A 25,431-nucleotide genomic window follows, 5' to 3' on the forward strand; every position below is an offset into this window, starting at 1 on the left:
TGGGGAAAAATTAAACAATCATGTCATATAATAATAGCATCACAGACAACATCAGATACAAAGATTTCCATGACATATTAGAAAACATTGCAGGTATAGGTGACAGATTGTATAAAAGGAGAAAATGGAAGTACGTATGCCAAATTCACATAACACTAAATAGATTCAGATTCGAAATAATAAAATGAAAAAGCAGTACAATCAGCAAAAAAGGTGGAATAGTACTCAGTTCAAGAAAAGTTCAAATAAGAGCAAATAGAAAGAAATTCGATCGACAGGAAATAAGTAGTACCATCAAACCCATACTCAATTGCCAAGGAATAATACTCAAAAGAAGAGCAAGAGAAGCACAAAATCAATTCCAAATATCAATAGTTTAGAATATTTTCTTTTAAAAACTTTATAATAAAAAAAACATTAAATAAAAATCCTCATTTTTAAAAAAAAACAAGTTTCGGATCACTTTAAACCTATTACTTATAAGAAAAAAAGATTATTATTAATATTATTCAGAATGAAAAAAAAAAAAAAAACGAAAGATTAAAAAGCATTGTAAAAAAAAACAATAATTCGACCTTTTGTATTAGTCGAGGTTTTTATTAATTTAAATGAAAATAATATTATTTTATATTTATATTGATGTAGGGGTATTAAATTTTTATATTTATTTTTTTTTTAAAACTTGAAATATTGTATTGATCCTGTGATACTATATTTTTAAATTGGATTTAGTACTAAACAATATTCATTGATTTTTAATTCTTTTCTATTCTTATTATAATGAACCTATATGTAATTACGAATACACTATCGATTGTATTTTTTGTTTTTGGCAAATTCTTTAAATCCATTGCCATTGTCTCATGTAATTCCGAAACTTAAGGTGGATTTAACATACCACACTTGTTTTCTTTGATTGTTGACAATCCATACATGCTACTACATGAGAACCTATTTTTTGCCAAAATGTTTCAAACATTTAAACCTAATCTAGTTCAACTAATTTTCCCGAATAAGCTGAATGGAATTCTTCTAATTCTTTTGTATTATGTTTCTTGTCTACTAAAAATAATTAATTTTTTGATGTTGTTGGATCTAAAATAAACATATACTTGTTGATTGGTTACCATTATTACCAAGTGGGTGAATACCATTAGAATAACCTTCGGATTATAAATTCCAATCAGGAAAGTACCTTTTTAGATTGGGTGATAATTGAAGTGAAATATAAGAACACCAGAAATCTAATGTTTTTGAACAATCACTAAATGCAATTATACTTTGAATAAAAAGACAAAGCATTTCTTCTCTCATTTCCAACATTTCTAAATTGAAATAAAGATATTTTGATTATTAGTAGCTTTAACCAATATTCTAAAATTGTTTTGGCTTTGTACTTTCTCTTGGTGTTGGTGGTTCTACATCTATATATTTGAGAGCATTCAATAATGATAATATGCTGATTTTAACTGGCCAACGTTAAAAAGAGCTATATCAAGTTTTCTAGTGATTGAAATAATTTTGATTGGATTCTTTCTGGAGTTAATTCTAAGGAGCTGGGCAAGACTTGTAGATTTTTCTTGGTATTAAATATGCCTACATCACTTGTGTTGATTTATAAGTTACTTTTTGTTGAACATTGGACTTACTAATACTCTAACTTAATTGTGGTGGGTTTTGGATATAAATTTTCGATAGTTTGATACTTCTATCGGGAATTATATAAAACGTTTGTTACTATCTTCTAAACCAGTAGCAACAATGGGGCTATTAAATTGTAAAAGATCAATATCGCATAATTGACTTCCAATTTCAATACATGGAACACTGGTTTAACGACCGTTACTGGCAAGTGGAATAGCTAATTGAACACAAATACCTTGATATGGAACAGCAACATATTCAAGATTAACAGGTTTTAATTGTACAACCATTAGCTTTAAAATTTGTTTAAAATTGACTCTTTTAACACCTTGAAGACCATTAACTACTTGAACTGATTCACCAGTACGTGGATCAACAACTCTATACAACTAATTTCATCAACTATAATTTTTTTCTAAGTTACAATTACCAACGGAATCTATAAAAAGACAACAACCAGCAATAAATCTAGGGACATTTGATTATAAATATTTAAATGGCTGAATTTAATGTAAAAAATATCAATTAATATATAGTTTAAAAAAATAGTGAATAAATAAAATATTTAAATATTTACCTATGGAAGGGGAGTTTACAATTGGCACAATGAGCCGTAATGGAACTCTGCAATGTGGGATAATAAAGCATAATAGTCACTTTTAACTTTTGGTTTAATTTCGATGAAGAAACCAGTTTGAGATGCAACTGATGATATAATTGTAATATTAATTTTAAAGATTTCAGCTGCTGCGACTAATGTTAAATGATCACCCCATGTACCATTTTTTGACATATTGTTGCAATATTCTTCCCAACTTGCATCAAAGACAAAGTCTGATAGGGTGGCACCATTGGGAAGTTTAAATCCTCCATTGATTCTAAGCCAATTAACAATTACGGTTCTAATTAAAGCACTATGGTCCAAGTCACCATAGATTTGATCAGATAGCGCATGCATCTGGCAATTTCCATCACCTGGAATTTCCCTTCTGATCATTAAACCGTATAAATGTATACGTTCATTTAAACGTATCTCTGCCATTTGTGATTGGCTCAATTTATGAGGTTGAATATTTGACAAACCTCTTGTATTTACCAATGGTGTATCGATATCCATTGGGACCATCTGGTCATTAATCATTTGTGCTGCACTCTGTTTTTGTTGTTGGAGTATTTGTTGCTGTTGGGGTCTTTGTTGTTGTTGTTGTTGTTGTTGATATAATTGTTGTTGTTGGACTCTTTGTTGTTGTTGCTGATATAATTGTTGTTGTTCGAGCCTTTGTACTCTTTGTTGTTGTTGTTGTTGATAGAGTTGTTGTTGATAGAGTTGTTGTTGATAGAGTTGTTGTTGATATAGTTGTTCCTGTTGTTGTTGGTAAAGTTGCTGTTGGTAAAGTCTCTGTTGATATGCTCTATTTTTTATCTCTTCAAGTCTTTGACGTTCTTTTTCTTGCTGTTTCAAGTATTCTATATTGTCATTGGAGATACAGTATTGGCACTTTTCCTTTTTAATAGAGCATTGGCAACCGTGTTGAATGTTGGTGTTTTTTTTGAAAATGAATGGACCAAAATAATATAAAAAAATGACCCCAAAACCAATAAATAAAGAAATACATAATAATAAAAATTTATCCATTTTTGTTAAAAAATAAATAATTATTTGAAATAAAATAAAATGTATATAAGTGTAAAAAATAAAAAAATAAATTTTATGATTTAATGTAAAAAAAAAAATTAAGCTGGATGTAAAAAAACTAGTGTGTGAATGAAAACTTTAATTTTAATAAATGAAAAAAAAAAAATTAAAAAATTTTTATAAATTATAAAAAAAAAAAAAAATTAATTAAAATTAAAAAAAAAAATACAATTGTTTAATATAGACTTTATTTTATTTTTTAGTTTTAAATTGAGAATTTTTATTAAATCTATATTTTGATTTGAAAAATTCATTAAATTCTCTTTTAAAAAAATCCCGAATACCAAGTTAATTGTAAAAAAAAGATTTAAAAAAAAAAAAATATTAATTAATTTCAAATATTATTTCTATATTTGATTTAATAAAATTATTATCCCTTTTTATCTTTTTCTTTTACCCACCTTTTATCCTTTTTTTTTTAAATATTCCCATTTGATACAAAAAAGGATAACGCTAAAGATAATTTTCAACCACTATAAAATATTTAAATAAAAAAAAAATAAAAAAATTTTTAAAATTTTAATAGCTTTTATTTTAAAATGAATTTAATCTAATGAAAAAAAAAAAAAGACAAAAGAAATAAAATTGTAATACACAATAACACAATAGAAATAACTTTGAATATATTACATTATGTTTTAGCAATGAGTATTTATGTGTTTATATTAAAATTTTTTTTTTTTTTTTTCCCACACCTTTTTTTTTTATGGTTTTAAATTTTTTTTGGGATGTTTTAATATTAAATAAAAAAACATTCAAATAAATCAATACATATATAGGTAAAAAACTAATATAAATTATTTTTATTAATAAGCTGTCTGTTTAAAGAATTTTAATTATTTTTAAAAAAAAAAATAAATAAATATTAGTTTTAAAAAAAGTACCACATTTTAACTTTTTTTTCATTATTTTAATATCTCTATTACTGTAATTCTTTTTTTTTTTTTTATTAAAATGTATTTTTTTATTTTATTTATTTATAAATCATTAAAATATTAAATTCAGTTCTATTTAATTTTTTTTTATTTTTTTTTTTAAAAAACAAATTCTTTTAACAATCAAAAGTGTAGTAGATATTTCAAATATCAGAGAGAGAATAAAAATATTTAATTAAAATACTTAATTTAAATTAAAAAAAGGTAAATGAAAAAAAATATGTGTACCTATAAAAATTATAAATTAAACATTATAGTATTGTTTTAATTTTTATTAATTTTTTTTTTTTTAATTTTTTTTTTAATTATTTTGTTATATTTTCTTTTTTTTTTTTTCTTATTCATATTATAATTTTTTTTATTTCAATAAAAATTAAAACTTACAAACTACAATTTTTTTTGTGTTCAGTATATCTTTAATTTTTACATTTCCACAATCATATTTTATTTATTATAATTTATTATAGTTTATTTAATTATTTGTTTTTTTTTTTTTTGTTAATAATTTTATATTTTTTGTTTGTAAATAAATTTTATTTAAATTTTTTTTGTATATATATTTATTTAATCACCATCACTTCTTTTTTAATAGCAATCATAATAAAATGTTTAGTTTAGATAATTTAGTTATTGTTTTTTTTATTTTTGTTTATTCTGTATTTAATTCCCTCATAACCACAATCATCCTCAAATATTATTACTATCCACAACAACAACAAACCAATAATAATGGAATGTTTACTAAAGAGGATGTAGATCGTCTCTTGGAAAATCAAAAAAATGAAATTAATTTAAAGGTAAGTTTCATTTAACATAAAACTATATTTTATAATTTATTAATATTTATTTTTTAAAAATATTTAGATTTCCGAAGAAAAAGCTATTCTAGCAAAAGAAAATGAGGAAATTCAAATAAAATTGAAAAAAAAACAAATCAAATCTTCAAAACTAAAAGATTTGCTATTGGATTATGAAAAAAAAATGGAAGAGGTACTAAAGCAACCTTTAGCAGTACCAGATTCATTAAAATTAAGAAAAGCTTTGGAAGAAAATGAACAATTTAAAAAGGTAAATATTTTATTAAAAATAATTATTATTATTAATAATTAATAATTAAATATTGTTAATTAATATTATAAATAATTTTTTACACATCATCATAATTTCATTTTACTAATATCTTATGATTAATTTTTTTTATTTTCAATTTAGAAAACTTTGGAACTTGAGGAATCAAACTCACAACTTTATAATCAAATCCAAGTTCAAGTTAAAAATTTTAATGACCTTAGAGTACATGCCGAGTCAAAATTAACCAATGCATCGGAGCAATTAGAAGAAATAAAAAAAGTTGCCAAAAAACAAATTCTTGAACTTAATTTAAAATTAAAAGATGCAAAATCCAAATTAGCTTTGAAAAAAAAACAACAACAAGAAGATAATAAATGTTACGTTTGCATGGAAGATATGGAGACTAATAGCATCGCCACCATTGATTGCAATCACAAATTCTGTTTTGATTGCATGGATACATGGCATAAAATTAAAAATACTTGCCCATTATGTAGAGCAAGATTCTATACAATTAAAGTAAGTAAATTCATACATTTATTTAATAAATAAAAAAATATATATTAATTTTTTTTCATTTTATAACTGTAGAGAGTCGGTCATGATCCAATAGTAGTAGGCGATGTTGAAAATAGAGCCCATGAACAAGAATTAGATTACAATTTCATTGATGATTCCGATAATTTTGAAAATGAAAATGAAAATGATAATGATAATGATTCCGATGATGAATCCAGTGATAACATGGAGCAATTTTATCACCATTTATTGCGTCGTCGTTTTGTTCACAATATTTACGAACCAATATTTGATGCTTATATAAATATGGATTAATAATGAAATTGGGGGCGATTAAATTAATAATTTACGTACTTTATTCAAAGTTTCTTTAAAACGAATATGATGAAGTCCTTATTATTAATTAACTCGTTTCATTCCTAGTTTCATTTATTGATTACAATTACATTTATATACATCATCCGAAAATTTGTCCAAGTAGTTCTAAATAGTCAAATCATTATCAATATTTTAATAATAAATATATCATCATATTGTTCAGCTCTACAAAAAGAAGCAAAGTAAATTTATAATAATATTAAAGTTCCAGTTCCAAATATTAATATAGAAATTCAAAAAGGTAACTATAATAATAACATTAAAATAATTCATATATTTAAAAATAAAAGAAACTAATATTTAACTTTAATTCTTATTTAGCCTAATTCCAATTCTTTATTCCTCAATATCAATACGTCCAAAGTTTCTAATCTAAAGTTAAGATCAAAATTCGAAAACAAAGTTCACGACAATCTCCAACTTAATCAGAACCAAAAACCAGATTCACTTTTCCCTTTAATGATAATCACAATTCATTCAGAACCGTTTTCCAGCAGTATAAATACCCTCTACAACCATCAACAATCACATATTCCAGCAGTATAAACACCCTTTACAACTATCAACAATCACACTCAAAATCGTATTCCAGCAGTATAAACACCCTTTACAACCATCAGCAATCACACTCAAAATCATATTCCAGCAGTATAAATACCCTTTACAACCATCAACAATTACACTCAAAACCATATTCCAGCAGTAGTGAATCATTTTTTTTATCAAAATTAGAAGAATCGAGTCTGTTTCTCCAAGCTGTGCAAATTCTCGATATTATTGTCTTTTGTATCTGGTAGTCTCATCAACCTCTGATCTTTATAAATTTGTATCAAGTGGTATATAATCCGACTCATTAGTGTAGAATCTTCCCCAGTTGGATCAAATAATAATAGCAATTTCAGAAGATAATTAAAAGCAAATGCTTTAAATTAATCAGTAGAATTTAATTCATCAAAAAAGAAATTTTAAAAAAATAAAAAAATAAAAATAATAAAAACTTTTTATTTTTCGAATTTTACAAAAACATAAATATTTCATATAAATTTTATTTTATTTAATTATTTTTTTTTTTTTTTTTAAAAGTGAAGATAATTAAAAGCAAATGCTTTAAATTAATCAGTAAAATTTTATTTAATGTTTTTTTATAAAGTTTTTAAAGAAAATATTCTAAACTGTTGATATTTGGTAAAGATTTGGTGCTGATGAAGTATGCTCTTGCTATTCTTCTTTTGGATTTTCTATATTCTTCATTGATGTTGCTAATTGTTTGTGGTTGTTTAGCGTGTCTTTCCTTGATGTTTTTTAAACCTTTTAAGTATTCTAAAGTAGCTAGTTTAGTCCATTTTGAGGTTAGATTCTTATAATCGAGTTCTTTTATTGTATTTTCTTGATCGTCATATAATTCTTTACATAACCAAATCCAAACTTGATGAAATACCAGGGCTATGGCATTTCTATAAGCAAAACATCTAGTTAAGTCGAAATCTATTGCTTTATAGTTCCATTGGAAGTGTGATTTGTGAAATCTGGTGTTGTTGTAATCCATATTTATTTCTCCATCGGATTTGCGACCTTCTGGGATTTTGTATGTAATATTTTTTATTGATATATTCCTTCTTGATCTTGTTATGTCCAGTGACCAATTGAGGCCCCTTCCCGAAGTAATGAATATAAATGATTTTAGTTTATTGAAGTTGATGAATTTCAGAGTTTTTTTACATTTGAAAAATAAAATAATGATCCATATGGATCATTATTAAGATTTTCATTACATAGCCTACATGGTTTGTTGTGAATGAAGTTGATGGAGTTCTTTTATTGTAATTATTTGATCTTAGTACCTTACATGATTACATTACATAAATCTCTGGAAAGATTTTCAATAAAAAAAGCTCCCCATTCGGGAATCGAACCCGAGGTACCAGTGTGAAAGACTAGAGTGTTACCGACTACACCAATGAGGATATTTATTTTTGGTGATGAAATATCTGTTTTGGTGGTCCGCATTAAAATTAAATATTAGTGGTTAGCAATTTATACAAAAGTCCTCATTAACACCAAAATTAAATAACTATAATAAAACAAAAGTAAATTAAAATTAATCTTTACACAATTCTAATTGAAGGAAGTGGTCAAAAAATCATGGACCAACATTATAAAGCTTATATCATTTTACTCCTATTTTAATTATCAATTGGTATATAATCCACCCACCTCCAATTTTTTTAAAATTCATTAAAAAGAAATATTTTCATAAAAAAAAAAGAATAAAAAAACAATTAAATCAATTTTAATTATTTTTAAAAAATAAAAAATTTTAATATTTGTTTTAAAAATTTTTTATTTTTATTTTATTTTTTAAATTTTTTTATTTATTAAATAATTTTTTAATTAACAAAACTCAATCATAAAAATATTATATATTATAATTTTTTTCATTAATATATTTTATAAAGAATAATCAAAACACCATTTACAATAATCATTCTCAATCCAATATATAATACTGATTAATTTAAAATGAATAATTTTATAATTATTTCCAGTTCCTCATTAGTTTTCATCTTAATTAGTTTTTTTTTAGCTTTAATAATGGCCTTCTTTTTTTCAACCAAAAATAAAATAAAGAACCAAAACTACAACATCAACAAAATTATTAATAATAATAAAAATAATAATAATTATAATGCTCTTGATAAAAATTATAGTAATAATTTTTCAAATATCCATACTCTTGAAAATTTTATCTCAAGTCTTGTAAATGTCATTTCTGGTTTAGAAATCAACTTTATTAAAGTTGAAGAAATGATCTCAAATTTCTATAAATTTGAAAAAGAAATAAAAGATAACATTTCAAATAGCAAAATCGATGGATTCCAAGACATTATAGACTGTATATTTATTGACTCTTTGGGACTTTTGGAAAAGCTTAAATCAAAACAAAAGCGTAAACAGAGTAAAATTCAAGAAAATATCAGTTATATTATTTTATCTCTATTTTTTTTTATTAGTGGTAAATGCCGTTCAATTAATATTATCAGATTTTTACCTATTTTGTATAATGACAAATCCGAAAAGGTCAATCTCTGCAAGGAATATTTAATTGAAATTCTTCCTTCATTAAATGTACATGAATTGGTCCCTACATTAAAATATTTCAATTTATGCCACAGCGAAATAATTAATATTGGGAATCCAGTCCAGGTTAACCCCTCATCAGTTTCTTCAAACTTTAGAAGTTTAGCTTTGGTTATGTATAATAATCACAGGGGTGCATACGGAAAAGAAAATATTGCCATTGTTGATTCGATATTGTGTGAATCAATTGAACTTTCCAGTTTTATTAGTTTAGAAGGTGCATTCAAATTTTATTCAGAATTGTATCTCAGTTTGCCACTATCTTTTCTAGTACGGCAGCGTCGGAGCCTTACCATTGCCCCAAAAAATATAATGAAGCTCTATACAGCTTACAAATGATTAAGTATATATATATAAAAAGTATAACAAATAAACAACAAATAAACAAATATTATATGTGTAATGAAATTGTAGTTTATTGAATAAAATAGAATAAAAAAACCTCTGAAGTTTTAGACTGAGTGAATGAGATTGGTTCTATAAGCTAATTCTTAAGTTAGTTGGAAATACTGGAATGGTAGTTACTAAAAAGTAGTTAGTAAACAGCAGTTAGTGACTCTTAATAAGTCTAGGATCATAGATATATTAATTAACGCGATCAAAACAGCACATATGGTCGGACGGGGGGCAGTTTAACTACAAATATATTCATGTTGTTTTGCCCGAGTTGGTCTAAGGGGTTGCATTAAGGCTGCAATATCATTGATGCGAGGGTTCGAATCCCTCAGACAACAATTTTTTTATTATATTTCTTCCAGGAGATATGATTTAATTTCCTAAGTTACCGCTCCGGGTGCGAATTCCCAGTCTCGTAGGTTTTCCGAATCACACACGATGTAATGTATTCATATGCATTTTAGAATTAAATGAATATTACAGTTATAATTATATCTCAACTAGTTAGTTTTCGGTTTTCGGTTTTAGTTTTCACAAACAAAGAATTGTATATTTATTTGATTATTAGAATTATTTATATTTATTATTTATCTATAACTAAAGTAGCTCCATCTACATTACAACGAATTTATTTTACCGATTACACGAATTGACAAAACTGTGCCCAACTTATAATAATGTATAAATTTTATTTTATTTAATTATTTGATCTTAGTACCTTACATTAATTTAAAGCATCTGTTTTTAATAATCTTCACTTTTAAAAAAAAAAAAAAAAAAAAAAACAAAACTAAATACTAAAAAATAAATTTAATTATTTTAAATTTTAATATTTGAGATATAAGTACAACTGTAATATTCATTTAATTATAAAATGATGTATGAATACATTACATTATTTATATCCTCCGGGTTCGAAACCCAAGTCTCGCATGTTAGTAATTAATGACTTTTCTTTTCCTTTTTTTTTCTTTTTCTCTATTCTTTTTTTCATTACAATGTTTTTTATTTTATTTTATTATAAACTATTAATATTATTATATTAAATTCTATTCTATTCATTTTATAGTGATAAATGTTAAATTTTTTTTTTTTTTTTTTTTTTTTTTTTTTTAAACTAAATTCTTTTTACAATGAAAATATATCAGAGAGAGAATTTAATAAAATAATATTTTATTGTAATACTTAATTTATATAATTAAGGTAAACTAAAAGAACACTATATGAATATTATTAAAAAATTTAAATTAAACAGTATAGTATTGTTTTTTAATTTTTTTTTAATTTTTTTTTAATTTTTTTTTTCATTATAATAATTTTCATTTTGTTATATTTTCTTTTTTTTTTTTTTATTTGTCATAAATTGTTTTACTTTGTTATATAATATTTTTTTGTTTCAATAAAAAATAAAAGCTTACAAATTTTTTTTTGTATAGTCAATCTTTATTTTTTACATTTCCAAATTCATATTTTATAAATTTTATCTAATCACAATAGTTTTTTTTAATTAGTTATTTATTTTTTATATATATTTTAAACACTACAATTTATTGTTAATAGTAAAAAAAAATGTTTGATTTAGATACTTCATTAATTGTATTTTATATTTTTGTTTTTTCTGTATTTAATTTCCTTAGTACCGCAATCATCGTCAAATACTATCGTCCACAACATCAACAAAACAATAATGTTCAAATGTTTAATAGAGAAGATGTTGATCGTCTTTTGGAAAACCAAAAGAATGAAATTATGATGAAGGTAAGTTTCATATAACATAAACTATATTTTATAATTTATTAATATTTATTTATTAAAAATATTTAGTTTTCCGAAGAAAAGGCAATCCTATCAAAGGAAAATGCGGCTATTCAATCAAAATTAGAAAAAAATCAAAATAATTCTTTAAAATTAAAAAGATTGCTATCAGTTTATGAAAATGAAATGAAGGTGATACTAGGTCAACCTTTATCAGAAACTGGCTCAGCAAAATTAAAAAAGGCATTAAACCAAAACGAACAATTAAAAAAGGTAAATATTTAAATAGAAATAATTATTGATAAATCAATATTAATATTAATTATTAATGATCAACAAATGTTTATTAATATTTAATATTATAAATCAAAACTTTATTTTTACTAATATCTTATTTTATTTTTATTTTTATTCTTTTAATTAGAAAACCATTGAGCTTGAAGAAACAAACTCCAAACTTAATAATGAAATTCAAGCTCAGGTTTATAAATTTAATGCCCTCAGAGTACGTACAGAGTCAAGATTGGAAAATGCATCAGAGCAATTATCTGAAATAAAAAAGGTTGCAAATAAAGAAATTTTGGCACTAAGATTAAAATTAAAAGATTCACAATCCAGATTAGCTTTGGAAAAAAAACAATACGATGATATGGCCAAATCATCTGTTGAATTTTTTTCAAATGCTCCAAATTGCAACAGTTATGAATTATCTAACCACTCCAGTGATAATTCAACTAGTAATGGATCAGATATAAATTCTCCAATTTGTCCAAGCTCCTCATCAAGCTTAAATAGTAATTCATGGACCACTTCTGATAGCCCACCCCTTTCATCATTTGATGATGAAACTGACAATTTAAAAAAGTAAAAGTTGGTCATTTACAAAGCCCTACTTTCTATTAGAGAAAATCCAGGGCATCATTTCATCTAGATCAATATCAACAATTACTTTTTTATCTCAACTAGTTCTTCAAATATTCCATAATGATATCAGCACAGGAGGTCATGCCGTACTCATCAGAATTTATTTAAAGATTAAAAAAAAACATTAAGATTTACACCATACATATATCAAAACTCTTCATCAAAATTTTACACCACCAAAAAACAATAAATAGAAATTGAAACAATTATTGGACCATGCAGGTAAAAAACCACCACTTAGATTCACTGGCAAAAGCATATCCAATAATAGATAACCAATCAGTATTTTAAAAACTAAATTATTATAAATTTAATTAAATAATCATTTAATAAATAAATTTTGATAATTAATAGTTTAATAATTAAATTAATAAAGAAAATAATTGTAAATAATTTTTTTTAATTTTTTTTTTTGCTTTGTATTTAACTCCTAATTAACCAATTCATGCATGAATGATAATCATCAACATCTAAATATTTAATTTTTTGATAAATAATTATAGAATTTCCAAGCTAAAAAATAAAAAAATAAAAAATAAAAAAAAAAATAAAAAAAATAAAAAAAAATAAAAAAAAATAAAAAAAAATAAAAAAAATAATACAAATTTGTATTATTTAAAAAAAAAAACTTGAGGGTGGTATGGGTACTAAAGATGTAATTATTTTAGTTTATTTGGTAAATTTCAATATTTTAATCCAATCCAATGTTGCCCAAACAACTGTACTAGTCCAGAAAATGTTCAATTTGATACTACAACGGGTCAATGCTCTTGATCTATTAAAAATGATAGATTTGTTCCTTCGAAAAAGCTTCAACAAATTATTTGAAGAAAACGCTGGGATATTTCAATAGATAAAGAAAAAGCTATATATCAATTCTCATAAAAACTCGACAATAATTAAGGTATTTTAACATATATAATTGAAGAAGTAAAACAGGATAAAGTATATGAATTTGTAGGTATGAAGCTATCACTTGAAGAAGGCGGATTAAAGGTTTCAGTTAATATTTCAAACTATGAATCAAAGCTCTCCAAATACATTACAATTAAGATTTTTATTAGTTTCTGGAGATAAATTTTATCTTTAAAAATAATATATCTTCATTTTAAAAAAAAATTCACCAAACATTCAAAAAAAAAAAAAAATCACAATTTTTTAAAAAATATTCAATAAATTGGGAAAAATTTTTTTAAAAAAAAAAATAAAACAAAATTTTTTTTTTAAGAGCTTCATCTCTGAGATTTTCGGGAGAGTCTCAAATAACAGGGATATAGTTAAGTACACTGTTTTTTTTTTTTATTTTTTTTTTTTTTTATGTAGGGTGATTTTAAAAATAAAATATTTTTTACTTTTATTTCCAAATTAAATGTTAAATATACGATTCTGTATGATTCTATATAATATAAAATAATTAATGTCAATAGTTAGTAATAATAGTAGTAATAGTTTTAATTACAATTTAAAATTTAACTCAAGTAATAATTGTGATACAAATAATAATTACAGTAATAATAATTATAATAATAATAATGAGGTTGAATCAAATGGAAGTGGTTTTTTTAAAATAAATAATAATAAAGATGATTCAATTGAATTATCTAGTAATATATTTCAAAACTTTTCACATTATAACAACTATAATATAATAGTAAACACTAAAGAGAAATATATAATTATGAAACAATTTCAAGGTTCACAATTTTCGCCATACTACCCGTCTGAATTAGAAAAATATATAAATAAGGATCAATTTTTTAAAATAATAAAAAAGTCGAATAATATAAATAGCAAATCATATCTTTTTATAATAATACACTCAATCAATGTTGCATTTATAATAGCACTACAAGCAATTATCTTTTTTCTTTTATTTTATTTCAAAAGTCCATATGAATATTTCTTTACAATAATAATACCAACAATTTTATTATTTTCATTCACTTATTTAATTAATTTGATACAAAAAAAAACAATTCTATATGTAAGTTTTAAATGTTATTTTGTTTTTTGTAATTTATTGTTTTTCTAATAGTTTTTTTTAAATTTTAGAGAATAAATAATATTGAAAATTATTATAAAAAATTACATGTGACATATAAAGAATTGGAGTTTATTCCTTTAATTCAACAATTAAATAATAGACAATATTTTTTTGGTAATATAACAATAGATATTAAAGAAATAGAAGTAGAGTATCCAAATGAAGATTATAATAATTCAGAAGAAAAAAAAACAAATCAAGTTATTGAGGAATCAATTATAGAAATAAAAAATGATGAAAATATCAAATATAAAAGTAATAGAAATGGAAATATTGAAGATGTAAAAAAAGAGGTTTTAGAAAATCAAAACAACTCAACAACTACAACAACCACAACCACTGTTGTTATTAGTAGTGAACAATAATAAATAAAAATGTATTATAACTATTATAAATATTATTTTTTGAAAATTTCACATACTCTTATTTAAACCTTAAATTTGTTTCATCTTTTAATATTTAATTAAAATTGAAAAATATATTCAATATTTATTTAATTCTTAATATAATAGTTTAGCCAAACAAAAAAAACTCATCTGAAAATTTATATTACCCACAAAAAACATAAAAAAACCCCACATTAAAATTTTGTGTGATCTAATTATTTTTAATTTTTTTTAAAAAAAAAAAAAAAAAAAAAAAGATATTTTTTTAAAAAAATTAATTATAATAAAACTTTTTTCATATTTTTTATCCTGTGTTTTTTTAATTTTCAAATTTTTTTTTTTTAATAAACTAAAATTTTTTATTTTTTTTTTATTATTTTTTTAACTTTTGTATTTTTAAATAAATAAATAATGGCTGATATTTTAATTGTAAATGGTACCGTTGTAAACGATGATAGAGAATTTAAATCCGATGTTTTAATTCAAAAAGGTATTATTACACAAATTGCACCATCAATCAAACCAATTGAAGGTATTAAAGTTGTAGATGCAACTGATAAACTTTTAATTCCAGGTGGTATTGATACACATACTGTAAGTAAGAAAAAAAAAAAAAAGGAGATTACTTTATATTAAAATACTAATATTAATTTTATTTAATAAAATAATTATAATTTTTAAGCATTTCCAATTACCATTTATGGGTACAGTTTCAGTCGATGATTTTGATATTGGTACTCAGGCAGCAGTTGCTGGTGGTACAACTTTTATTAGTAAGTTTTAAAAAAAAAAATAGCATCAATTGAATATTTTTAGATTATTAAAATTTCTTTATATTATTAAAAAATAGTCGATTTTGTTATTCCAACTAAAGGACAATCATTATTAGAAGCTTATGACCAATGGAGAAAATGGGCAGATGAAAAAGTTAATTGCGATTACTCATTACATATGGCAGTTACTTGGTGGAGTGAACAGGTATCAAAAGAAATGGAAATTCTTGTAAAAGAAAGAGGTGTAAATAGTTTTAAAGTATTTATGGCATATAAAAATTCATTTATGGTTACAGATGAAGAGATGTATCATATTTTCAAGAGATGCAAGGAATTAGGTGCAATTGGTCAAGTTCATGCTGAAAATGGTGATTTAGTATTTGAAGGTCAAAAGAAGATGTTAGAGATGGGTATCAATGGTCCAGAAGGTCACGAGTTATCAAGACCAGAAGATTTAGAAGCTGAAGCCACCAATAGAGCAATCACAATCGCCAATCGTGTTAACACCCCAGTATACATTGTCCATGTAATGAGTATTGGTGCTGCTGAGGTTATCGCAAGACATAGAAAGGATGGTAGACGTGTATATGGCGAACCAATTGCTGCAGGCTTAGGTGTTGATGGTACTCATATGTGGAATCATGATTGGAGACATGCCGCTGCCTACGTTATGGGCCCACCAATTCGTCCAGATCCAAGAACTAAAGAAGTATTAATGGATTATTTAGCTAATGGTGATTTAGATTGTGTTGGTACTGATAATTGTACTTTTTGTGCCGAACAAAAAGCCTTGGGTAAAGACGACTTTACCAAAATTCCAAATGGTGTTAATGGTGTAGAAGATAGAATGTCTATTGTTTGGGAAAATGGTGTTAATAAAGGTAAATTAACTCATTCACAATTCGTCAGAGCCACTTCAAGCGAAGCTGCACGTATTTTCAATGTATACCCAAGAAAAGGTCGTATCGATATTGGTAGCGATGGGGATATTGTACTTTGGGATCCAAAAGCTTCTAAAACCATTTCAAAAGATACCCATCATCATGCTGTTGATTTCAATATTTTCGAAGGTATCAAAGTTACAGGTATTGCAACCACTACAATCGTTGCTGGTAATATCGTTTGGAATGATAACAAACTTTCAACTAAAAAAGGTAGCGGTACATTTGTTCCAAGAAAACCATTTGGCCCAGTATTTAATGGTATTGCTCAAAGAGATATTGTTAGAAATGAATTATTAAGAAAAGTAGATCGTGAACCATATACCGGTCCAGTTATTAAATTAAATTAAATTAAAAAATAAAAAAGATTAATAAATAAAAAAGATTAATAAATAAAAAAGAAAAAAACATTATAATTAATATTTATTCTATTATATATAATTATATAATAGTATAAATATCAAACCTATTATATTTATTTTTATGTTCGCTTTTAAAATTAATTGAGTTGTTTTCATTATTTTTTTTACAAAAACATTTTTCATCATTTTCTTTATGATTATTATTATCAATATTTTCTGTTGTTTTATGGTTATTATCATTATTGTTATGGTTATTATTATTATTATTATTATTACTATTATTATTATTGTTGTTGTTGTTATTATTTTGAATGCTATTATTATCAGTATCATCAATTGTATTATTAAATATATTAAAATTTAATATTAATTTTTTATAAAAATGAATTGACTTTAAATATTCATCAATTAAAATACCTTCGTTATTTCCATGAATAGTTGAAATATCTTGTGTTGAGCCAAGTGCTGGTGTTATACGATAAATATTTGAAGTTAAATTCCAATAGTGTCTTGTGTCAGTATTTGCAATTAATTGAATTGGTAATACTTCAAAATTATAACCATTGAATTGTTGTTGGAATGTATCTTTTAAAGTTTGGAAAGAGTAACATGAATTTGAACTGATTGGTGATGGTTCAAGGTGATCGTCGATTTCCATAGAAACCCTAGTATCGTTTATAATTTCTAATATACGGTTCTTTACATAATCAACAGTGTTTCCTTGAACAATTCTATGACTTACCCATGCAGTGGCAGATGATGGAGCAATGTTTACTTTATCACCAGAACGAACTATAGTCAATGATGTCGTGGTTTTAACAAATGAGGTGAGGAGTGGGCTTCCATTAATAACATCTTTGGAGAAATACTTTAAAAATGGATTGGTAGACTCTATATTATCTACAGGTTCGAATGGATTGCTATCAATTCTAGCTAATGCCCTTGATAAAATCCCAATTACACTTTCACTTATAATCGATGAATGACCACTGCTATTTAAATTTACCATTAATCTATAATATAAATAACCTTTTTCTGAAATTCCAACTGGTGCGGTCATTTTATTTAATCCTGGGAAAACATTTGGACCTAATATTGGACTACCTTCATCAATAATGGCCTCTGGAAACACTTTTCTTTCATATAGATATTTAGAAATCATTTTGTGACCTTCTACACCGCCAATCTCTTCATCATGACCAAAACATAAATATATTGTTCTTTTAGGTTGAAGAAAACCATTTTTTAACATTGCTTCGATTGCTTCCATTGATGCCATCACTATTAGCTTATTATCCAAGGCACCTCTTCCATAAATAATTTCATTGTTAATTTCACCAAATGGGTTATACTTCCATTTACTTTGCTCAACTGGTACAACATCATAATGGGCATTGATAAATAGTGGTTTAATATTTGAATTTGTTCCATCCCATCTGTAAATTAATGAATATTTGTTTATAATTGTTTTATTTAAATGTAAGTGGACAAAAGGAAACTTATATTGCAAAAAATTGTGGAAATCTAGAAATTGATTATAGTCAATTTTATTTTCAGTATCGGTTTTATCGTATGAAACTGTTTTAAATGAAAGTGCCTGAAAATAATAAAAAAAATTTGAATAATTATCAATTTTTATAATAAAAAAAAAAAAAAAAAAAAATATAAAATATAAAAAAATAATAAAATGATATAATTACCTGTTTAAAATCGTTTGCATATTCTTCTCTTGATTTGATAAGATCAAAATTGGTATGGGAATATATGAAATTTATGTTTATTGCGAAAACAAAAAAATATTAAAATTTTTTTTAAGCAGTTCATTATATTTAAAAATTAATTTTTTCCTTTTTTTTTTTTTTTTATATTTACAAAAAAAATTTTATAGTGTGGGTTTAAGTGGGTGTGAGTGAGTGAATTAATTATTTGATTCAATAAACAACAGATTTAAAATCTATAGGAAAGAAATGTAATTGTTATTTAACAATGATGCCAAAAGTAAATAAAAAAAAAAAAAAATTAAAAAAAAAAAAAAGATTAAAAACAAAAAAATAAAAAAAAAAAAAGATAATAAATAAATAAAATTAAAATTAATAAATGTTTTATTTCTTTAATTATAAAGATTGTCAATGGGTATTACCTCTATCTATTGATTTAAACTTGGTTAAAAATTCGATAGGTTGAAACTAAATTAAAAAAAAAACTTGAAAACACTAAATCTTTTTTTTTTTTATTTTTTTTTTTATTTTAAAAAGTGAATTATATAACACTATTATTTATATCACTTTTTTTAAAAAAAATAAAATAAAAAATAAATATTAAATAAATAAATAAATAAATAAAATAAAATAAAACAATTTCTTTTTATTTTTTATTTTTTTTTTAAATAAATAATTATATAAATGTATAAGATTAAAGCTATTTTTTTTTATTTAAAATTTTATATTCAAAAATATTCACACACTACCACTACCACTACCACTACCAGAATTTAAAATACAAACATAATTATTAACACTCTAACAACATTAATAATAATGAAAATCATAATAAAAATTATAAGAGTTATAAAATTTTTTTATTATAAAAAAACAATATACACACTTATTATCCAATCGTTACTTAAGTTTATTTTACAACATTCTTATTCAATTTATATAGTAGTCGTTGTGTATGAAATTATAACTTTTTTTATTTATTTTTTATTTATTTTTTTAATTAAAATGTCACTTAATTTTATATGATTGCATTTAATTTTTTGGGAAGAGGTTATTTTTTAAAATATTTCAAATAACAGTATTAAATAATAAAGATTCTTTCAAATTTGGGTTCAATAGGAACACCATTTATGGAACCATTGAGATTAAAATGACAATATTCATCATAGTATTTAAAAAAATGTTTTATTTTATTTTATAACTTTATTGGATTCAAAAAATTTTAACAAATGTTTTATTTTTAGGACATTAACAATAAATCTAAATTATGTCATAATATATATTTTTTTTTATTTACATTTTAGAATATTTTAATTTTTCAAAATGTTCTATTTTTAGTGTTTTTTTTTTAGATTTTATTTTATTAATTTTATTTTTTTATTTTAAAATTATAAACATAAAAAACAAAAGGTTTAAACCCGTCTTATAAGTATGTATATCTATAAGTTTTTTTTTTTTTTTTTTAAAAAGTTTAAACTTTCAAAAAAAAAAAAGGTTTTGTTTAATATTATATTAATTTAATATCTATTTTTAGCAATCAACTTTTTTTCCTTTTTCTTTTTTTCTCATTTTTTATGATGATAAAAAAAATTAAAATGAAAGGAAGCAAAAAAAAAAAAAAAAAAAAAATGAAAAAAATTAAATTGGTTAAGTTTAAATTAAAAGATTGAAGATTTAAAATTACATTATTTTAAATTATTATTAATTAAAAGAATGGTGTGATTTAAAATAATATATACCATTATTTTTAAAAAAATAAATAAAAAATAAAAAATTTAATAAAAATAAAATTTTGATTATAAAACTATAATAATTTATATATTTATTAAATTATTATTTTTTTGTAATTTCAACAACTTCTCTAACATTTGAAAAACCATCTTTAATATCCCTTACTGTTTTAATTGATAAAATATTTAAAACGTTTGCTAGTTCTTCAAATTTTCTAATTCCACCACCAACTCCAAAATAATATGTTTTACTTGCTAAATAACTAAAATAATTTAAAATAAATATAATGTTATTGTTAACAATTAGTTTTTATTATTCTTTTATTGTATTTATAATATGTTTTTTTGTAATAGTTACCATTTTCCATTTGTCTCTAAATGATTTGAAATTAGATTATGAAGTTTTTTAAAAGATCCAATATTATATAATGTATCTGAGGTTAAAATAAGATCGAATTTTTCATTATTTAATAATTCATCAACAAACTTCCAATCGCCCGATATAAATTTACTATTTTCTTTATTGTTATTGTCATTATTACTATTGTTAATTATTAAATTTGGTTGAGTTAAATTAAATATAACCTCTTGATTCTATTTTTAACAAAAAAAAAAAATTGTTTATTAGTATTTAATTAATATTCTTTTGTTAATTAGTGGAAATATCGATCATCTATCTCGATATTTAGAATATTAATACCTACATAATCTTGAAATGTTACCACGCTACCATGAAGTAAACAAAATATACCTGGCAAACCATGTCCACATCCTATTTCTAAAACTTTTTTATTTTTTAAATCTATATTATCTTCAATTAAATAATTAATAACATCAATTGCACATTCCCATAATTTGAAACCACCTTCGTATACACCTGGAATTAAATCTGTTTTATTTAATAAATTTTCATAATTATTATCATTATTATTATCACCACTATTTTCATTATTTTTAAATGGTTTAATTAATTTCTTTAAACTTTTATTTTGATTAAAATTAACGTTTTCATTTTCTAATTTTAAAATTATATCTTTATTATTAACCTAAATTATAAAAAATAAAAAAGATAAAAAAAATTTTAAAATTAAAAATTTAATTAAAAATAAATAAATAATTTTTTTTGTAGGAATATAATTATTACATTAAACTCTAAATATTTTGATGGTAATTCATCAATTTTAGATTCTATATCAAATTCTGATATATCTTTATCTTCTTTTATATCTTCTTTATCATCAATATGAAAATTAAATTTAAATGACATTTTTGTTGTATATAGATCTTTACGAAAAAAAAAAAATAATAGTTTTTATAAAAAAAAAAATAATAGTTTTTAAAAAAAAATTTAAATAGTTTTTTTTTTAATTTTTTTTTTATTTTAAAATAATAATTTATTTATTAATATTATATTATATTATTTATTTATTTATCCTTTTTTTTTTTGTTATTTATTTTTATTATTTTTTTTATATATTTTTTTTTATTTTTCGATTAATATACTTTTCTTTTTTCTATTAATAAAATCTCCATTTTCACCACTACTTGCTCCATTATTTTCAGAACTACTGCCATCGATACTATCACTACTGCTAAGTGTGATTGTCATTTCTTCCGAGTCAGAAGAAATAACACCACCATTGATACCTGGTAAAACTCTATCGGTTGTAATGGATTCATCATCACTGTCGGTAGTCATTCTTACACCCGCAGCTGTATTTGAAACAATGAATACATCTGTACTAAAGGTTGCACTAATTTTAGAAGTTGAATAATCATCGTAATCTGACTTTTCTTTTGTAGTTGGTGAGTATTGTGGTTCAAACTTGAATTTAACACGATAGGCACCTCTAGCAATGTTAGAGAATATATAGAAGCCTTTTTCGTTAGTTTTAGTTGGAGCCATGAAACCATATTTAGTTCTAACTGGTTGACCACCTGATGTTGTTAAGAATACATTGACACCTGGCAAAGGTGAATCGATATGTGGATTGTAAATACCATCGTAGTCTTTATCGAGGAAAGCAACACCAGATACTGAAAAGGCAATGGAAAGAGGTGGACGAGTAATTTCAGAACCAATATTTACGCATTTAGAGAACGAGTAAAAAAAATATTCCGAATCAGAGAATGATTCGAAACAGATCTTCAAATAATCGATAGTTACATTTGGTTTTAAAATTGCAAAGTTTGGATTGTCACAAATTTTATCGAAACAACCCAATGTTGTATATTCTGGTCTTTCTGTCTTAAATATTTTTCCACACTCTGGATTGGTTGATGAGAATGAACCGTTCTTAACATCTATCCAATGAATTGGTTTTATTACTGGTCCGATTTGATTTGCATAACCTGCTGTTGTATCCATACCATGTAAAGTAACCCTATCAAACCCATCGACTGATGCAACTATCATACAAAAGTCATTCATTGTTTCACTAAATTTATATTCGATACAAGTTGGCATATTGGTTTTGCAGTTAAATTGACCTAAAAATGTTGCTGAACTCTTATTTGAAAAAAAGTTTATCAATTCTGCATTGTTAAGATATGATGTATTTGTAGGAATATTTATACCAACGATTTGCGAAACATATTTCTGATCAACTGGATTGGTCATATTTATAATTGTAGAGGTGTCCACCCATTGCAATATTCTATTTTTTGGAACCGGGGATACTACCGATTCGAATGACATTGGAGATGAGAACCTCCAATCATCACCAATACTATCTATATAAATAAAATTTAATAGTATAAAAAACAAAAAAAATATTATTAATTTCATTTTATAAAATTAATAAATATAGTTTTTTTTTTTAATAAATAATTATTATCTGGAATTGTTTTTGCTATTCGTTTCTTTTATTCTAAATAATATTTATTACAATTTATAAACAATAAAAAAAAATTAAATTATTAATTAATTTAAAAAAATTAATTAATTTTTAAATAAATAGAACAAATATAATTTATATTATTTTTATTAAAATGAAAAAAAAGAAATTATATAATATTTAATATGATAAATTATAATCGATTTTTTAATAGTGTATTATTTAATATTTTACATCCCCCTATTTAATAAATGCATTAAAAAAAAAAAAAAAAAAATATTAATATAAATATAAATATAAATAACGATTTTATAAATAAAAAAAAAAATAAAAAAATATAATTAGTGAATAATAATTTACAACTATACCCACAACAAATAGAGCTAAAAAAAATGATTTGGGAATTTATATGCACTCTCATTGTTAACTATAACATTAAAATGAGTAATTTTTTAAATATATTTTAAATAAAAAAAATTATTTTTCTTTTAAAAAAAAAAGGTAGTGATGATATGAAAAAAATAGAATTTGATAATAATGGAAAAAGAAAATTAAAAATATACCACCCATTAAAAAAAAAATCACACGGGTACCCTTTAGATTACATAAAATGGACAGAGAAAATATAAGATATATGAGTATTTTTTTCACTATTTTTTTTATTTCTGAATTTATTATATGACTACTACTTTTATTTCACACATTTACCACAACAATAACAACACAATACACCAATACACCAATTCGCTCTCTAACATTAAACACCCCACACCCACACCGACGCACTTACCCCCCAAAAAAAAAAAATTTAAAAAAAAAAAAAAAATTTGTATTTTTTTACAATATATTTACATTCATTATGATGGGGGAAACTATCAATGCATTAATATTTTCATAATTTATTTTCAATAAAATTAATCATTTTATATCATGATAGTTGTATTTATTTAAAGAAAACTATATATAGATTTATAAAGGATAATAATATATTCTGACTATTAATTTTAATATTTTTCCTTATTAAGCTTCTCCCTTCAACCTTTTACTACAAACGAATTTCGATTACAATTAAATAGTATTAAAAATATTGTGGTGTTTAAACTAGGTATGTATCATTTTAATATATCATTAAAATATACAGATAAATTAGAAAACTAATCAATTTATTAGGGTCACTTTAATTGGTGGTGTAATTTTAACTGAGTGCAATTTGCTCTTTTAAAATTCAAATATAATAAATACAAGTAAACCAATATATATATTATCATATTGTTTCCTTCGTCAAGATCTTTCTATTATTTTTTTACAGCCATTATGGGGTTTAGGTACCATTTCTGTAAGAGATATTGTTTTCTTTGCTTAATAGCATAGAATAAAGATAAAATAAAAAAAAGATATATTTTATAAAACTAAAAACAATTATAATTTTTTTTATTTGTTAATTATTTTTAAGATCTATTAAACTTTTATTTATTAAAAAAGAAAAGTATTTATTATTAAACAATTTAGCAAAGAGTAATAACTTTGCAAACAATTTCGGCTGATTTCTTTTCTTCTAAGAGGGTAATGATTTCGCCTAAAAAAAAATAGTGTTAGTTTAATTAATAATAAACATCAACAATGTGCTCTATTCTTAACCTACCTAAATATTCAGAAACAATATTATCACATTTGTTAATCCAGTCTGATTTTTGAAGTTCTTGACAATCATGTTCAACCATAGAAACGATTTGGGTGGTGTTAGTGTGAGCTTGTAAGTAATCATCGACTTTATCTACAACATAACTGCAGATCATACCTTTAAGAGATATATAAATATTAGATTTATTATAAATTCCTATTTATATATTGCTAAATTATAAATTTTTATACATACATAATGGTAAAAATCCTTCATTTTTTGGTTGTTCTGGTTGGATTTTAACATTATTAACAGCAAAAGCAGTAGCAATTAAAGCTAAGAAGACAAAAATAAATAATTTGTTCATTTTTTATATAAATAAATATAGGCAAGAAATTTTAATTTTAATATTAAAAAAATAAAAAAAAAAAAAAATAGTAAAATAAAAAATTTAAAAAATTAAAAAAACAGAAAAAAATAAAATAAAATAAATAAAAAATTATGGTTTCCGTTTGCCGTTTATAAATAGTTGTCGAAAGACTTTTCTTTTTTTTTTTTTAATT

The 25,431-nt window shown here is 23.0% G+C and overlaps 12 protein-coding genes across 12 annotated transcripts; 6 read left to right on the forward strand and 6 right to left on the reverse strand.

Moving 5' to 3' along the window:
• Nucleotides 1-20: 20 nt before the first annotated feature.
• Nucleotides 21-380, forward strand: DICPUDRAFT_155855 (uncharacterized protein; the record flags this gene model as incomplete). The annotated part of the gene is made up of 2 exons (XM_003291218.1): nt 21-130; nt 194-380. The coding sequence occupies 2 exons, from the start codon at nt 21-23 to the stop codon at nt 378-380; spliced, it is 297 nt and encodes a 98-aa protein (XP_003291266.1).
• Nucleotides 381-1,832: 1,452 nt separating this feature from the next.
• On the reverse strand, nt 1,833-3,280 carry DICPUDRAFT_155856 (uncharacterized protein; the record flags this gene model as incomplete). Its single annotated transcript, XM_003291225.1, has 2 exons — nt 1,833-2,025; nt 2,241-3,280. 2 exons carry the CDS (start codon nt 3,278-3,280, stop codon nt 1,833-1,835), a joined length of 1,233 nt encoding a protein of 410 aa, XP_003291273.1.
• Nucleotides 3,281-4,880: 1,600 nt separating this feature from the next.
• Nucleotides 4,881-6,180, forward strand: DICPUDRAFT_155857 (uncharacterized protein; the record flags this gene model as incomplete). Its single annotated transcript, XM_003291219.1, has 4 exons — nt 4,881-5,072; nt 5,140-5,343; nt 5,488-5,865; nt 5,938-6,180. The coding sequence occupies 4 exons, from the start codon at nt 4,881-4,883 to the stop codon at nt 6,178-6,180; spliced, it is 1,017 nt and encodes a 338-aa protein (XP_003291267.1).
• Nucleotides 6,181-8,085: 1,905 nt separating this feature from the next.
• Nucleotides 8,086-8,250, reverse strand: DICPUDRAFT_38706 (uncharacterized protein; the record flags this gene model as incomplete). The annotated part of the gene is made up of 1 exon (XM_003291226.1): nt 8,086-8,250. One exon carries the CDS (start codon nt 8,248-8,250, stop codon nt 8,086-8,088), a length of 165 nt encoding a protein of 54 aa, XP_003291274.1.
• Nucleotides 8,251-8,763: 513 nt separating this feature from the next.
• Nucleotides 8,764-9,720, forward strand: DICPUDRAFT_81948 (uncharacterized protein; the record flags this gene model as incomplete). Its single annotated transcript, XM_003291220.1, has 1 exon — nt 8,764-9,720. One exon carries the CDS (start codon nt 8,764-8,766, stop codon nt 9,718-9,720), a length of 957 nt encoding a protein of 318 aa, XP_003291268.1.
• Nucleotides 9,721-11,346: 1,626 nt separating this feature from the next.
• DICPUDRAFT_81949 (uncharacterized protein) lies at nt 11,347-13,230 on the forward strand (the record flags this gene model as incomplete). The annotated part of the gene is made up of 4 exons (XM_003291221.1): nt 11,347-11,535; nt 11,602-11,805; nt 11,957-12,396; nt 13,110-13,230. 4 exons carry the CDS (start codon nt 11,347-11,349, stop codon nt 13,228-13,230), a joined length of 954 nt encoding a protein of 317 aa, XP_003291269.1.
• Nucleotides 13,231-13,873: 643 nt separating this feature from the next.
• DICPUDRAFT_81950 (uncharacterized protein) lies at nt 13,874-14,865 on the forward strand (the record flags this gene model as incomplete). Its single annotated transcript, XM_003291222.1, has 2 exons — nt 13,874-14,440; nt 14,509-14,865. 2 exons carry the CDS (start codon nt 13,874-13,876, stop codon nt 14,863-14,865), a joined length of 924 nt encoding a protein of 307 aa, XP_003291270.1.
• A 432-nt stretch (nt 14,866-15,297) lies between these two features.
• On the forward strand, nt 15,298-16,950 carry DICPUDRAFT_38705 (dihydropyrimidinase; the record flags this gene model as incomplete). Its single annotated transcript, XM_003291223.1, has 3 exons — nt 15,298-15,480; nt 15,569-15,659; nt 15,737-16,950. The coding sequence occupies 3 exons, from the start codon at nt 15,298-15,300 to the stop codon at nt 16,948-16,950; spliced, it is 1,488 nt and encodes a 495-aa protein (XP_003291271.1).
• A 370-nt stretch (nt 16,951-17,320) lies between these two features.
• On the reverse strand, nt 17,321-18,562 carry DICPUDRAFT_6501 (uncharacterized protein; the record flags this gene model as incomplete). Its single annotated transcript, XM_003291227.1, has 1 exon — nt 17,321-18,562. A coding segment is annotated over one exon (1,242 nt), but the record flags the coding sequence as incomplete, so codon positions are not given.
• Nucleotides 18,563-20,513: 1,951 nt separating this feature from the next.
• DICPUDRAFT_89318 (uncharacterized protein) lies at nt 20,514-21,677 on the reverse strand (the record flags this gene model as incomplete). The annotated part of the gene is made up of 4 exons (XM_003291228.1): nt 20,514-20,673; nt 20,769-21,004; nt 21,115-21,456; nt 21,555-21,677. The coding sequence occupies 4 exons, from the start codon at nt 21,675-21,677 to the stop codon at nt 20,514-20,516; spliced, it is 861 nt and encodes a 286-aa protein (XP_003291276.1).
• Nucleotides 21,678-21,893: 216 nt separating this feature from the next.
• DICPUDRAFT_81954 (uncharacterized protein) lies at nt 21,894-23,198 on the reverse strand (the record flags this gene model as incomplete). The annotated part of the gene is made up of 1 exon (XM_003291229.1): nt 21,894-23,198. One exon carries the CDS (start codon nt 23,196-23,198, stop codon nt 21,894-21,896), a length of 1,305 nt encoding a protein of 434 aa, XP_003291277.1.
• A 1,554-nt stretch (nt 23,199-24,752) lies between these two features.
• DICPUDRAFT_38709 (uncharacterized protein) lies at nt 24,753-25,235 on the reverse strand (the record flags this gene model as incomplete). The annotated part of the gene is made up of 3 exons (XM_003291230.1): nt 24,753-24,823; nt 24,890-25,045; nt 25,124-25,235. 3 exons carry the CDS (start codon nt 25,233-25,235, stop codon nt 24,753-24,755), a joined length of 339 nt encoding a protein of 112 aa, XP_003291278.1.
• Nucleotides 25,236-25,431: the final 196 nt, after the last annotated feature.

Source organism: Dictyostelium purpureum, assembly GCF_000190715.1.
Source record: "Dictyostelium purpureum unplaced genomic scaffold DICPUscaffold_267, whole genome shotgun sequence".
Classification (NCBI taxonomy): Eukaryota; Evosea; class Eumycetozoa; order Dictyosteliales; family Dictyosteliaceae; genus Dictyostelium; species Dictyostelium purpureum.